This window comes from Nelusetta ayraudi, unplaced genomic scaffold (genome assembly GCF_046127955.1).
Source record: "Nelusetta ayraudi isolate G7.1 ecotype Tasmania unplaced genomic scaffold, CSIRO-AGI_Nayr_v1 ptg000135l, whole genome shotgun sequence".
Taxonomy (NCBI): Eukaryota; Metazoa; Chordata; class Actinopteri; order Tetraodontiformes; family Monacanthidae; genus Nelusetta; species Nelusetta ayraudi.
The window spans coordinates 18,426,587-18,438,861 of NW_027466185.1; the positions used below are offsets into that span (position 1 = coordinate 18,426,587).

Here is a 12,275-nt window from a genome sequence, read left to right on the forward strand (position 1 = left end):
AGTCAAGACTTTTATTCTTTTTAAGTAAAACCTTTATTTTGAAGGAATCCGGTGCCGTACTGGCTTGTTCACGTTAAGTGACTTGACTTCGCCATTTTGGTTCAGTTTTTTTCTCAGAACGTTTGTGTTTCCTTGGGTATTCGCACGGTCCTACACACGGAACAAAGAATTAAACAACCATGGGTGCTTGTTTGGCACTGGGTTCTCTCGCCAGCTGTGTAAGTAAACGTTTAATTATTAAGGTCCTGTCACCTGTATGTGTACATTATTGTCTTCAACTTCTTGCGTGTTTTAAGTTCTTGTTGTCAAAGCCAAGATTTTACGATGACGACACGGATCGTCGGGGCGTTTTGCTGATATGTTTTACGCTCAAAAGTTGCTAAAAACCAAACAGAGAGTGGATTAACTTTTCTTTTCTGCTGTGTTTTATTAGTTCTTGTCACTTATATCAAGTTTTAAATAACATTTCCATGAGGTGATGAGCTTGCGTTGCAGTCCGAAAATTCAGGGGGAAATAATTTTCGAGTGTCCGATTCGTTTAAGCATTTTTTCGACGTTAGTTTCATGTCACATGTTGTTGTTATGTCGGTTATTATTGTTTGGACTAAAAAAAATCCACCTATAAAGCGAATATCGTGGTTTACCTGCCGTCTGTTTAAGCACAGTTTGCACAACTTCCGGGTTTAAGTCGGTCATGGCAATTGAAGACGTAACTCGTCACAACAGGTTCGATCATTAACTAACCTACATTGATTTCTATCTGTTCTGGGTCAAGACTTTTCCCCGCGTTTCACCAATGCCAATACATTCCATATTACATGTCTGTTATTTTTAAGGGTGACTGATGACCCTAAATGAATACTCAAACTCAAGATCTGGGGTGTATATTCAAAACTAGGTGCAAAAGTAAAACAGAAACAACATTGTTAAACTCAGTATGAGAGATTTTTAACGGCAGTAAATGGTCAGAATGCATATTGCACACAAAATAAGAGCATGAAATGATCATTTTGAAAACCAGGGCACTTCAGCATCACCCTAAAAACTTTGCCCTGTCATCTTTACACTAGCTGTGATTCCAAGGTTGGTGATACCAGCTGTGATGTACCGGTCACAGTGCACGATGACAATCAACTTCGAAGTGTATTGGGGGCAGAGCAGTTGTTTTGGAGTGATTTTATTTATTTAACAGAAACACAAATATATATTTTATCCAATCTAACTAATAATCTATCTCTGTAAATGCAACACATTGAGCCTTTCAAATGGTTTTGATAAGGGACATCAGAATTATGTATTTATTATTTTTCTCCTATACCAATTCCTGAGCGTAAGAACACTGGAATTGGGCAGATCCACGTTACTGTCATTTAAAAATAAAAAATAAAAGCATTTATATTGTCTGAAAGAGCAAATCCACTTGTGTTAGATGATATGTACAGTCAAATTATGCCACTGTGTTTTAGTCACAGTATGTAGTGGATCTTCCCAGAGGTTTGGTTCATATCAGTGTATTTATATTGCAGATTTAAATTCAAGTCTAAAGGTTTACCAATGTGGTTCACTTAGAAAGACATTATTGGACATTACCTTGTCAGTGAGAATGAAAAAAAAAATCACCAAAGACCTTTATCGCTACTCTGTAGACTTGCACCTCCTCAACCTTTCTGAAGCGGTTTTCTGAAATTGTTCCGTTGTGAAAGAGTTCTTGCCACCGGATGCTACTAAATCTCACACTTTCATTTTGCTTTCAAAAGTTCACGTCATGGTGATGAAGGGTGAGAACAGACGGTGCAAGGGTCAACTTATGGCAGTCAGAAGCCCGATCTTTTCCCCTTTTCACTTTTAATTCAACCATACGAGTTCATCTTGCTTGTCAAGACAAATTGTGATTCCACTTCACCAACCTGAATTTTCATTGGATTGATCTCACTGTGGTCAGAACTTATTATATTTAGATTTTCAAAACAAAACTTCCTGTGAAACGGTACTTCTATTTATTTCATCTATGCCCCGCGTTGTGGCTTTCTCTGCCGTTATTATTATATTTACTCCCACCCTTGAATCCTGCCTTGTCTTGAATATTTTTAAAACGTTTTAAGTTATGCCAAAGAGACATTTCCTGCCTGGGTGGTGTGACCAGTCTGAGCCATAGACGGATGGAAACTGGCTTTTCCTTGCTATGTCTACACCCAAGGCTTGCCCGGGCACTCCTCAACCGGGCGACTGCAGTCTCCGCCTCACTGCTCCAGTCGTCTCTGAGCAGTCTGCCTGTGAATCATGCAGGAACCCTCCGCCGCCATCATCCTTAACAAGGGCAGATAGCAAATAGATAAAATGAAGATTTCCCTGTGATGGCAGTACTGTGACCCTTAATTTAACCCCCAAAACCTTAACTTGGTAAACCAGATGGAATTCGCCTGAAATCCTTTGCATTTATCTCCTTCATCTGTCCACTGAAAAATCCATCGAGAGCAGGCATGGACAAACGAAGGCCCGGGGGGGGGGCACATACGGCTTATTGTGGTTTTTAATCCAGCCTGCCAAACTGGAAGAAATTATATTAACACGCAACGCAGTAAGTCATAAAATAGCTGCATTTCATTAGTTTTAAGAGTCATTTCAATAAAGAGCTAAATACTGCAGAGCTTCAAAGACACATTTCTTGTTGTAACTTTGCTTTTGTTCATTTCCAATTGAAATAAAAGCATATTTTTCTACACATCCCGTGATATGCACTGCCAGTCAAAAGTTTGGCCACGCCCTATGCAGTTAATGTCTTTCCTCTCATTCTCATGACTGTTGACGTTGCCGTTTCTCACTGAAGGCATCAAAACGACGTAACGCACATGGAGTTATGCAGGAAACAATGAACGTCTAAAATAACTCAAAATAACGTTTTATGTTTAAGTTTTTCAAAATAGCCACCTTTCATTAAAAGCATATTTCAAGTTATTTAATGTGTTTTTTCTTTGCTGCATAATGACCTACATCTTGCTCATATATTTGATGTCTTCAGTGTCTATCTGTAAGGAAGATGTAAAGATTTTCTTTTAAAAATTGCATAACTTTTGACCAACTATTTTTTTTCCTCCATGCATCTGCTTCTGTTCCGGCCCCTCTGTCGATTTTTAGAACCCACTGTTTCCCACCAGTCAAGAATCCCCCCCCCCCCCCTTCTCCCATCCCCAGGCTTTTACTGCTGCTGCGCGCACAGTTTGCCAACGACCCGCAGCGCAGACTATCACTGACCCAGCTTACCTGATTATCTCGACGTGCTTTGCAGATAGCAAACAGATAAAAGTGGAGATTTCCCTGTAATGGCAGCGCCGTCCGTTCTGCTTCTGCCTCTTGTGTGTTTGTTTTGTTTGTTCCCAGCCAGAGTGTTTGCACGCTGTGCATGCATTACCCTGATTATCCTCTCGCCCCAGAGAGCCCAGAGTTTCATAATATGGAAATGTGCATGAAAGGCCTGGCTGACTCTCCTTCCCCACCCAGGCGTCCTGTTTGTGCGGCTCGGCCTCCTGCCTCCTGTCATCATGCTGCCCGTCGGCGTACAACTCCACCGTGAGCCGGCTGGCGTTCTCTTTCCTGCTGCTGCTCGGCACCATAGTGTCCGTCATTATGATTCTCCCGGGCATGGAGGAGCATCTTAAAAAGGTATCAGTCTGGCGGTGGAAGTTTTAATTGGCCGCCTCCCTCGGTACTCATTTCGAGAAAAATATGATGATGTGATCTCCGCATGTATCCACGTGTGTTCCAGTCCACGTTGTGCTGGTGTTATTTGCAAAAAAAAATCCCCACAGTACAAGATGGTTGTCAGAGTCTCAGGACCCACGTTTTTGTTCCTTATCATGAAGATGACCCACATTTATTCAACAGCACTCAAATTCATCTCACGAAAATAAAAACGCTCGCCCACCTTTCGTCATGTCTAGTAAATAAATTATTGAAATGATTGAATTGGTGTGTTCTGCGCAGCCTTTGGCTGTGATTTAGCAGCTTTATAAATAAAAGTTGATTGATTGATTGATTTATTGATTTATTGAACACCAATGTCCATTCACTATCTAGGACTAAAGCGTAAACATGTGCATCAATATACTTGTCAATCAAGCACCAGGTGAGCCAAGTTCAAGGTTGGACATAAACCTCGAAGATTAAATACAAATAACAAAATGAAAAAAATGACACCAGGAAGTTGGTTTGAATGAATTCAGTTGGGTTACACTGGGTTCATCGCGCAGCGACAGTGACATTTGGACGTCTCTCTTGTCTGTCAGATTCCAGGTTTCTGTCTCGGAGGAACCAGTATACCCCTTGTAGAAAACAAGGTGAACTGTGATGTCATCGTGGGCTACAAGTCCGTGTACCGCATGTGCTTCGCCATGGCCTGCTTCTTCTTCCTCTTCTCCGTCATCATGATCCGCGTGCGCAGCAGCAAGGACCCGCGAGCCGCCATCCAAAATGGGTTCGTAACGTCTCCCACCGCCTCTCGCCCCTCTGTGCGCCATGAGAGTGCGCTTCCCCCTGCTGGCCGAACAGGCGAACTGCATGTCGTTACGTTTGATTAAAACCAAACTCCGTGTGTGTGTTTCAATGTTAGTCACTTTTTTTTTAAATTTTAAATTACTTATTTGTTTTGAACTACAATTGATATTGTAGTTTGCATTCGTTTATTTTTTTATCTGCAAATTATATTCTGCTACATTTTAACTTTCTTTTTTAACATGTCTTTGAGGACTTATAAATATAAAAAGTATCATTATTATTGTCGTGGTAGTAGGAGTCCATATATGCTTATAAGTTTCTTTTTTGTTCCAGTTTCTGGTTCTTCAAGTTCCTCCTGCTTGTTGGCATCACTGTTGGAGCTTTTTTCATTCCAGTTGGCCAATTTACCACAGGTTAGTTCCCGAAGGAAGCGTTATATTCTTCATTCTGCTATAAAATATTTAATTTGCTGACCAATAAACTGGCTACATACCACACAACTTACCCCCCTCCCCTTAGCCTCCCGCCAATAAAAACCCCAAAAACCTTTAAATGAACTTCCCACATGTTTTCTTCCCGCTCTCAGTGTGGTATTACTTCGGCGTGGTGGGCTCCTTCACCTTCATCCTCATCCAGCTCATCCTGCTGATCGACTTTGCACATTCCTGGAACCAGTCGTGGGTGCAGAAGGCCGAGGAAGGAAACAGCAGGTGCTGGTTCGGAGGTAACGGCGAAAACGTCTCACGGCAGCAAAATGTTTTTCACGACTTTGTCTGCCGCTGATTCCAGGTCGCGGCCAAGTCGTCGCAGTCTTTTACATGTGGCAAATTCTTCTCTTCTCTTCATTGCTCCGCTTGCAGCTCTCCTGGTTGTCACCATCACCAACTTCGCCCTGGCTTTCACCGCTGTCGTGCTCTTCTACGTCTTCTACACCCAGCCTGACGACTGCACGGAGAACAAGGTCTTCATCAGCCTCAACCTCATTTTCTGCATCATCGTGTCCGTGGTGTCCGTCCTGCCCAAAGTGCAGGTAAGGCTGTGATGTCACCCACAAATGTGGTCAGAAGCATTCTTTTTTTCTCTCTCTCTCTCTTTCCGTGACTGCAAACGCACTGGGAGGCCTGCTGCTGGATGCTTCACGTCGTAGACGAGCTCGTCTCTTGAGTTTATCAGCACTAATTATATTTTCGGGCTGGTCTTTCACAGGAGGCTCAGCCCAGTTCCGGTCTGCTCCAGGCCTCCATCATCTCCCTCTACACCATGTACATCACCTGGTCGGCCATGACCAACAACCCCAGTAAGTATAAATATTCAGAGTCGCTTCTGTGTAAATACTGTTGTTTCTTTTTTGTTTCACACTTCTTTTTTTGAGTAGGTAATTCCATGTGTTGATGCCTTCAGTGAGAATCTACAATGTAAACAGTCATTAAAATTAACTGTATTTGCGCTGAATGTTTGTTTCGTTGAGGTCTGCAAACCTTTCATTCCAAAGCCTTGTGGAGAACCTGGAGGTGTTTAACTGACCACCTCCACCTCATCGTCGTATTATCAGATTCTGACTAATGGGTTTTGTGTGCAGACCGTCAGTGCAACCCCAGCCTGCTGAGTCTGGTCCAGTCGAGCGGTGCCACCCCAGCGCCAGTCTCTCCTACCGCCGGCCCAAATGTCCAGTGGTGGGACGCCCAAAGCATTGTGGGATTGATTATCTTCCTGCTCTGCACTCTTTACGCCAGGTAACTTTTCACTTGAGAATTGCAAACAAGGGTCCCATTCTATTTCTTGCTGTGCCTCAACATTGACCCTCACATCCCTGTGTGCCCCCCCCCCCGCCAGTATCCGCTCTTCCAACAACTCCCAGGTGAACAGGCTGATGCAGACTGAGGACGGCCAGGGTCTGACGGCCGCTGTGGCCACGGTGGAGGAGGACGGAACCCGACGGGCCGTGGACAACGAGGAGGAGGGGGTCACCTACAGCTACTCCTTCTTCCACTTCAGCCTCTTCCTGGCTTCGCTCTACATCATGATGACCCTCACCAACTGGTACAAGTAAGTAACTGCGCTGCTCACGACCAGTTTCGACGAGCTGCGCCGAAATCATAACCACTAGGGGTTTGCTCCTCTTGACTTCCTTTAAACTTTTCAATACCCACGTCCAGCTGTTCAATGTTTTAGTGATTATTGCACAGCATGATCTTTAATGACAAGATGAATAACAGCAGAAATCACAAACAAAGTGTGGGATCCATGAAGATACCAGTCACCAGTTTTTCGCAAAATAAAAGCGATATTTCTAAAATTTCGACAAAAAACAAATGCGATTCGCAGGTGTTTACATTGAATGGTGTGAAGCGCAAAAGCCGTAATTCTAAATTCTAAATTCTAATTCTAAAAAAAATCTTATCCCTACAACCAGTTTTTTTTTTTATTGCGATATATATTTAGGTTTTGCGTAATTCTAGGGGTCATGGAAGCGCAGCTACTGACTCTGTTCTACTCCCTCCAGGCCAGACTCCAACCTCCAGTCCATGCAGAGCACCATGCCCGCGGTGTGGGTGAAGATCAGCTCCAGCTGGCTCGGTCTCGCCCTCTACCTGTGGACCCTGGTGGCGCCGCTGGTTCTCTCCGACAGAGAGTTCAATTAAAAGAAAAGTCAAAGACACCAAAAACTATAAAGGGTGCAGTGTGTAATCCAGTGGCCGCTTGCCTCTTGCTATTTGTACATTGAAGACACAAAGCTTTCACTTAAAACCAATCTGTTGTCTTTTTTTTTTTTTTTTTTTTCGGTTAAGTGCTTTAATTTGACCCCAGTTTGGCTTGTTGTGTTGAGCAGTTGATGCCTTAGGATCCACAGGAAAATTGCACAATGTTCATGTCGATAAGAAAAATTTGGCCTTAAGGACGATGTTGAAATGTTCCCACCTCAGGTTCTGCCTTTCTACTCATGATTACACTTTTAAGTAGTTTGTTACTGAGATCACTACATGCCTTCAAATGATGAGAGAAAGTGAGAGGCGTTGATGTTTTAACCTTTTTTTTTTTCTTGCATTTATCTTTCAAGCCTGAGATCCGTCTTTGTTGTTTTTCATTTTAACTTGTTTTTTTTACGCTGAATATTTCTTGTCATCTAATCCTTACGGGTTGTTCAGAAGGACCAGTTTTTGATACTGTTAAGTTTTTTTTTTATATATGTATATCTCCAAATGTATATTTCACTTTGAAAATGCTTCATCAGTATACTCTGTTTGCTTCTCAAATCAAATTATCAATAAAAATATGTGATGGTTTGACTTCTGTCAGCGTAATTATATCTCTAGCCCTGTAGGTGGGGCTGTTGTCCATTTAGAGTCGAGGGATTGTACTTTTTTTTTCCAGTCATTTTCCAGGCCTTCTGTTTGCAGCTGGACCAGGAACATTGACCCAGGCAAGCAGAGTTTTTTTTTTTCCTGCCTTGTAGGAGGGTCCATCTGTGTTTTCTTCAGAATCTGTGAACACTGTCTCTACTCTCTTCAGATCGAGCCGGCAGGGATTTCCAAAACCTTGACGGCCCTCCTTCCCTCCCTCCATTAATCACATGATCTGGCTTAAAATGTGAGTTATTGTCTTTGTGACGGCGCAGGATTCCCCCGGACACGAGTTGGAGTTCTCTTGGCTGGCAGCGCGGAGAGAACGTGATTTCCACAAGACCAGCATTAAGCTGGGAGTGGAACACAACACTTATTATGGGGCTCCAAAACGATCCAGACTCTGCAGTGTTTGAAAAGAAACCATGACTGACTGCAAGCTATGTTCCCCCGACCAACTTCATTTACTTCCTGCGCGTGCTTTTTCTTGAAAAACAAACAAACAAACGTTCTAATTTTAATATGGCCCTCATGGTGTAGCTACACAATCTGACCGTGGTTGTTGCATCGTGGATGACAAAGGATGGAGTGAAAAACTTTAAATTAGAGCCCTCACTTTTGTGATTTGGTGTATTTTGTTTTCCTGGCAGTACTGCAATTAATCAAATAAAGAGAAATATCAATTTTTCATTACATCGGTTTTTGAAAACTGTTACAAATACAAAGCTTTATGTGTCGTGTAGTAATTAGATCAACCAGCTTATCGGTCAATGTGGCAGCAATTATTAATTACCATCAGATGAAGTGGGCAAACACATTGGAAAAGTCGTCTGTCTAAATATTTTGAAGCACTTTTAGTAGCAGTTAGCAATGGGTCGATGCTTCCCTTTGGTGCTCAGGATGACTTTACACATGCACCGCCGCTCTGGTGTGAGCCATATTTAACTAAACTCTTGCCAGGTGTTAAAATTCCAACCCCATTTATAGTGCCACGGAAAAATGCTATCAATTGCACTTTTGGCAAGATGGATGTGTGAGATGTCGGACTTAAAATCTCAGCGATTCAGCTACATCGCAACGTTCCTGGCTGTTCTGTTTGGTTGCTCAGCGCAGCAAAGGCTGGAGATGCAGCATTGGAAACGGGTGGACGGTCAAAGACTTATTTTTCCACCAGGTTTTTTGTTGGCTTTATCATATTTCACCACCCTCAACAAAACCATGAAGAAATGCTTGTGTGCAGTACAGCAAGGAGGCTAATTTAGCTTAATGTGATCTATCTATCAATCTATCTATCTATCTATCTATCTATCTATATCTAATTTAATGTAATGAACTCATGATTTGTGGATGTTGACACCTGCTGCAACCTTCTTACTCTGAACTGAAGTTGCGTTTTGACCCACATTGTTTGGTGTCACGGTGACATTGGTGTTCCAGCTGTGAGCAGTGGGCTGACCTAATGCTGTTACATAATGCCGAACGAGGCTCTGATCGGTTGCATAAGCCAGTTATAGGATCATGCTCTCATCGGGGGCGCTCCACGCTCTCCCGCCTTCTCATGGTCGTGTTGGGTATTCCAGGGGGCCCTCAGCCTGGGGGAGCCTCTCCACCATCATCATCGTCACCTTATGCAGTCATATTCTACCTCCTGCTCAGGGGACATGCAGCACCTGGCAACCAGGTAGGCAAACAAGTGAGCAAAGCCCTTGACGGCTCAGGAAAGTCAACCCCAGAGGTCTCTGTCATAGATGGCTGGATGGAGTTCATCACCTTTGTGTCTTTTAGTGTGACGGTGGGGATGAGGTTGCACAATGGTGCGCTGAGTGTATGACTTTGGTTTGATCAGATTCCATGTATTAGTGTGTTTTAGAAGTTAATGCTGAACCTATCAAATTCATATCAAAGTTTGACTTATGATAGTGACTCTAATGAATTCAGTCGGGTTGTGTGTCACATTTATTAGTGTTTCTAATGTTTTAACCTCTGCTCCATTGTTGCAGTGATGCAATCCCGGTACATGCATACATGTAAAGGTACATCACCTTTAAACCGGTACATGCATGCGGTTTTAAGGTAAAGTATTTGCTGCCTTGTCTTTTTTTGGATGTTTTTTCTAGCAAATACTGATTTTAACCAAACTTAATTTCTTTGCAAAGTTTACAGACAGAATTATATTATAAAAAATATGTATTGCCTGCCAAAGTAGTATCACATTTGGTAATTGGCAAGGACTGTTTCCCCGCTTCTAAGACAATGATCACTCCACCCCAAGTATACAACATAGAATTAGAGACATTGGCATTAAATCATCTTAAGCATGAAGTGTTTTTGCAGCATTTATCTGGACAGCAGAAATATTTATGTAAAATGTCTTAACTCTGCAGCAATAAAGGTCAACTAGAAACCAAGCCAATGCATTAGCAACCCTGTATTTACTCACTTAACTCCATATTCACTACCAGACCAATGCATGGATCAATTAAGTTTTGAATTCTCTCGAATGTGTCCATCTTTACAGACACGTCTGTGCACCCAGAAGGGGGCGTGGTCATGGGGGACATGCAGTGGGTGAGATGACAGTTCGTTTGTTGGCGGTTAGTGTTGGCAATGACCAAACTTAATATACCACATTTTAGGATTAATGTTTACACGGGAATGTGCAAGAATGGACATATGAAGAGGACTGAGTGAGTGTTTTAGTTAATTTACTAAATTTATTTTTTTGTTACATATTTCAATATATACTTAATAACTTAATATTTCTACAGATACTGATTTCATTATTTAATATTTCTATAGATACTTAAAACCTGCTGACACAGAGATATGTTGTTTAAGGTGTAACGGATTTTGTGTCGTTTTTCATGACGTCACCAACGTTTATATCCTCTCATCCACACACTATCCAAATCACACTTTCCCAATCGTTTGATAATATAATACTCTCGCGAGTTGTAGCGAGATAATTTGTTTAAAAGCTTCCAGCAGTTTTTTATTATTATTATTATTATTATTATTATTATTATTATTATTTTTTTTTTTTTTTTTTTTTTAAGGTTCTGCGTTAAATTACAGTATTTGTGAATATATAGGGTAACCCTACTGTATTCATTTTAGCTAGGGAACGATGAATCAAGTCAGTCGACGTTAAACCGAGTGTTTCCGTTTAAAAAAAACAACAACACACATCTGGCAGCCAGAGCACCCAGCTCCTCATCTAAACAGTTGAGTACCATTCAGACCTTGTATTGCGAGGCGTGAATTGCGCTGCAGCGTTTCCTCCCTCGCTGGCGCCGTGACCGTCGTCAGCTCCCCTCGCGACTTTTACTTTTTTTTTTTTTTTTTTTTGCTTTTATTCTGAAAACCACGTTCACCCCTTTCTGGTTTGGCATTGACTCACAACGGCTGTCTTGGCGCAGCTCGGCGAAGCCGTGGCCGCGCCGCAGAGAAGTGAAGTTGAGCATCCTGCAGGTAAATGGAACCTCACACACAGGATGTCAGCGACGCGTTGATGGAAATATATCCGTGTGTTTAATGGCTTTATTCCAGCGGAGGATTTAGCGTGGCGTGACAGGACGGTTTTTGTTTTTTGTTAAAATATTAGCGATATTTTTCCCCATCGTACGCTGTTGGTTCGAATTTTGGGTAACATAAATGTGAGCTAACGCTTAAGACGAGGCGGTGTCAACTGAAGCTAAAGAGGCGCAGCCGACCGGTTTTGTGCAGCATTTTTTTGGCTTACACATCGGAAGGGCGTTAAGGTACCTGAAGTGGTGCTGGGCTGGTCCATTCCCCCTAAACTGCCTTCATTCATTGTCTGTGAGAGAGGGGAGGAGGATGTGGTGAGCTGCGGCAAGCCAGCCAGATTGGCACCTTAAAGAGACAGGAAGCGAAGTAGCTGCGCTGTCAAAATAAACGAGGCGCCGCGTTTGTTTCGTCGCCGGACATTGCGCGGACGACGCAGACTCGTTCCTCGACGACAAATCAACTACTTTCGGGGTCGAGCGTTTCTTCGGAGAGACGAGACCACGGCACGGCAGACCACCACAGGTAGGACGAAGATACACAATGCTGCGCGGCTGTTTTATTTTGGAAAGGCGTCTTTGTCCACGCGTTGCCGTTGCCGCTAGCTTGACCGTCGGTAGTAGCAGCAGCAGAACTGCATGGTTCAGTCTGGGAGGCTGGAGTAACGTTGCCTCCTCCTCCTCGTTCAGTGGCGGCGGAGTGTTTTGCTAATCGATATCTGCCGTTTTCAACCGAAATACGGCCACGCTGTGGCTCATTGGTTCTAAACTGCCACCCCTTAAAACCATTGCTAACCCCTGTCTTGGCACAGGTGTTTAAGTACAGCCTTTGGGTCTTTCTTCCCGTCAACACGGCAGTACTACGCACCAGCGCCAACCGACCTCCATTCAAAAATACACATTTTATTAGCTCATTCGC

At 42.9% G+C, this 12,275-nt stretch overlaps 1 protein-coding gene across 1 annotated transcript; it reads left to right on the forward strand.

Moving 5' to 3' along the window:
* The first annotated feature begins 61 nt into the window (after positions 1 to 61).
* Positions 62 to 7,778, forward strand: serinc2 (serine incorporator 2). Its single transcript, XM_076011253.1, has 10 exons — positions 62 to 218; positions 3,499 to 3,660; positions 4,284 to 4,471; positions 4,825 to 4,904; positions 5,078 to 5,215; positions 5,352 to 5,521; positions 5,698 to 5,788; positions 6,071 to 6,224; positions 6,325 to 6,537; positions 6,995 to 7,778. Exons 1-10 carry the CDS (start codon positions 180 to 182, stop codon positions 7,131 to 7,133), a joined length of 1,374 nt encoding a protein of 457 aa, XP_075867368.1. The 5' UTR covers positions 62 to 179; the 3' UTR covers positions 7,134 to 7,778.
* The last annotated feature ends 4,497 nt before the right edge of the window (positions 7,779 to 12,275 follow it).

What these genes read in the sequence shown, in the direction of transcription:
- serinc2 (XM_076011253.1), top strand. Translation starts at nt 180, where the DNA reads ATGGGTGCTTGTTTGGCACTGGGTTCTCTCGCCAGCTGT. An exon ending in TGGGTTCTCTCGCCAGCTGT is followed by an intron (nt 219 to 3,498) that starts GTAAGTAAACGT and finishes TTCCCCACCCAG; the next exon opens with GCGTCCTGTTTGTGCGGCTC. An exon ending in TGGAGGAGCATCTTAAAAAG is followed by an intron (nt 3,661 to 4,283) that starts GTATCAGTCTGG and finishes CTTGTCTGTCAG; the next exon opens with ATTCCAGGTTTCTGTCTCGG.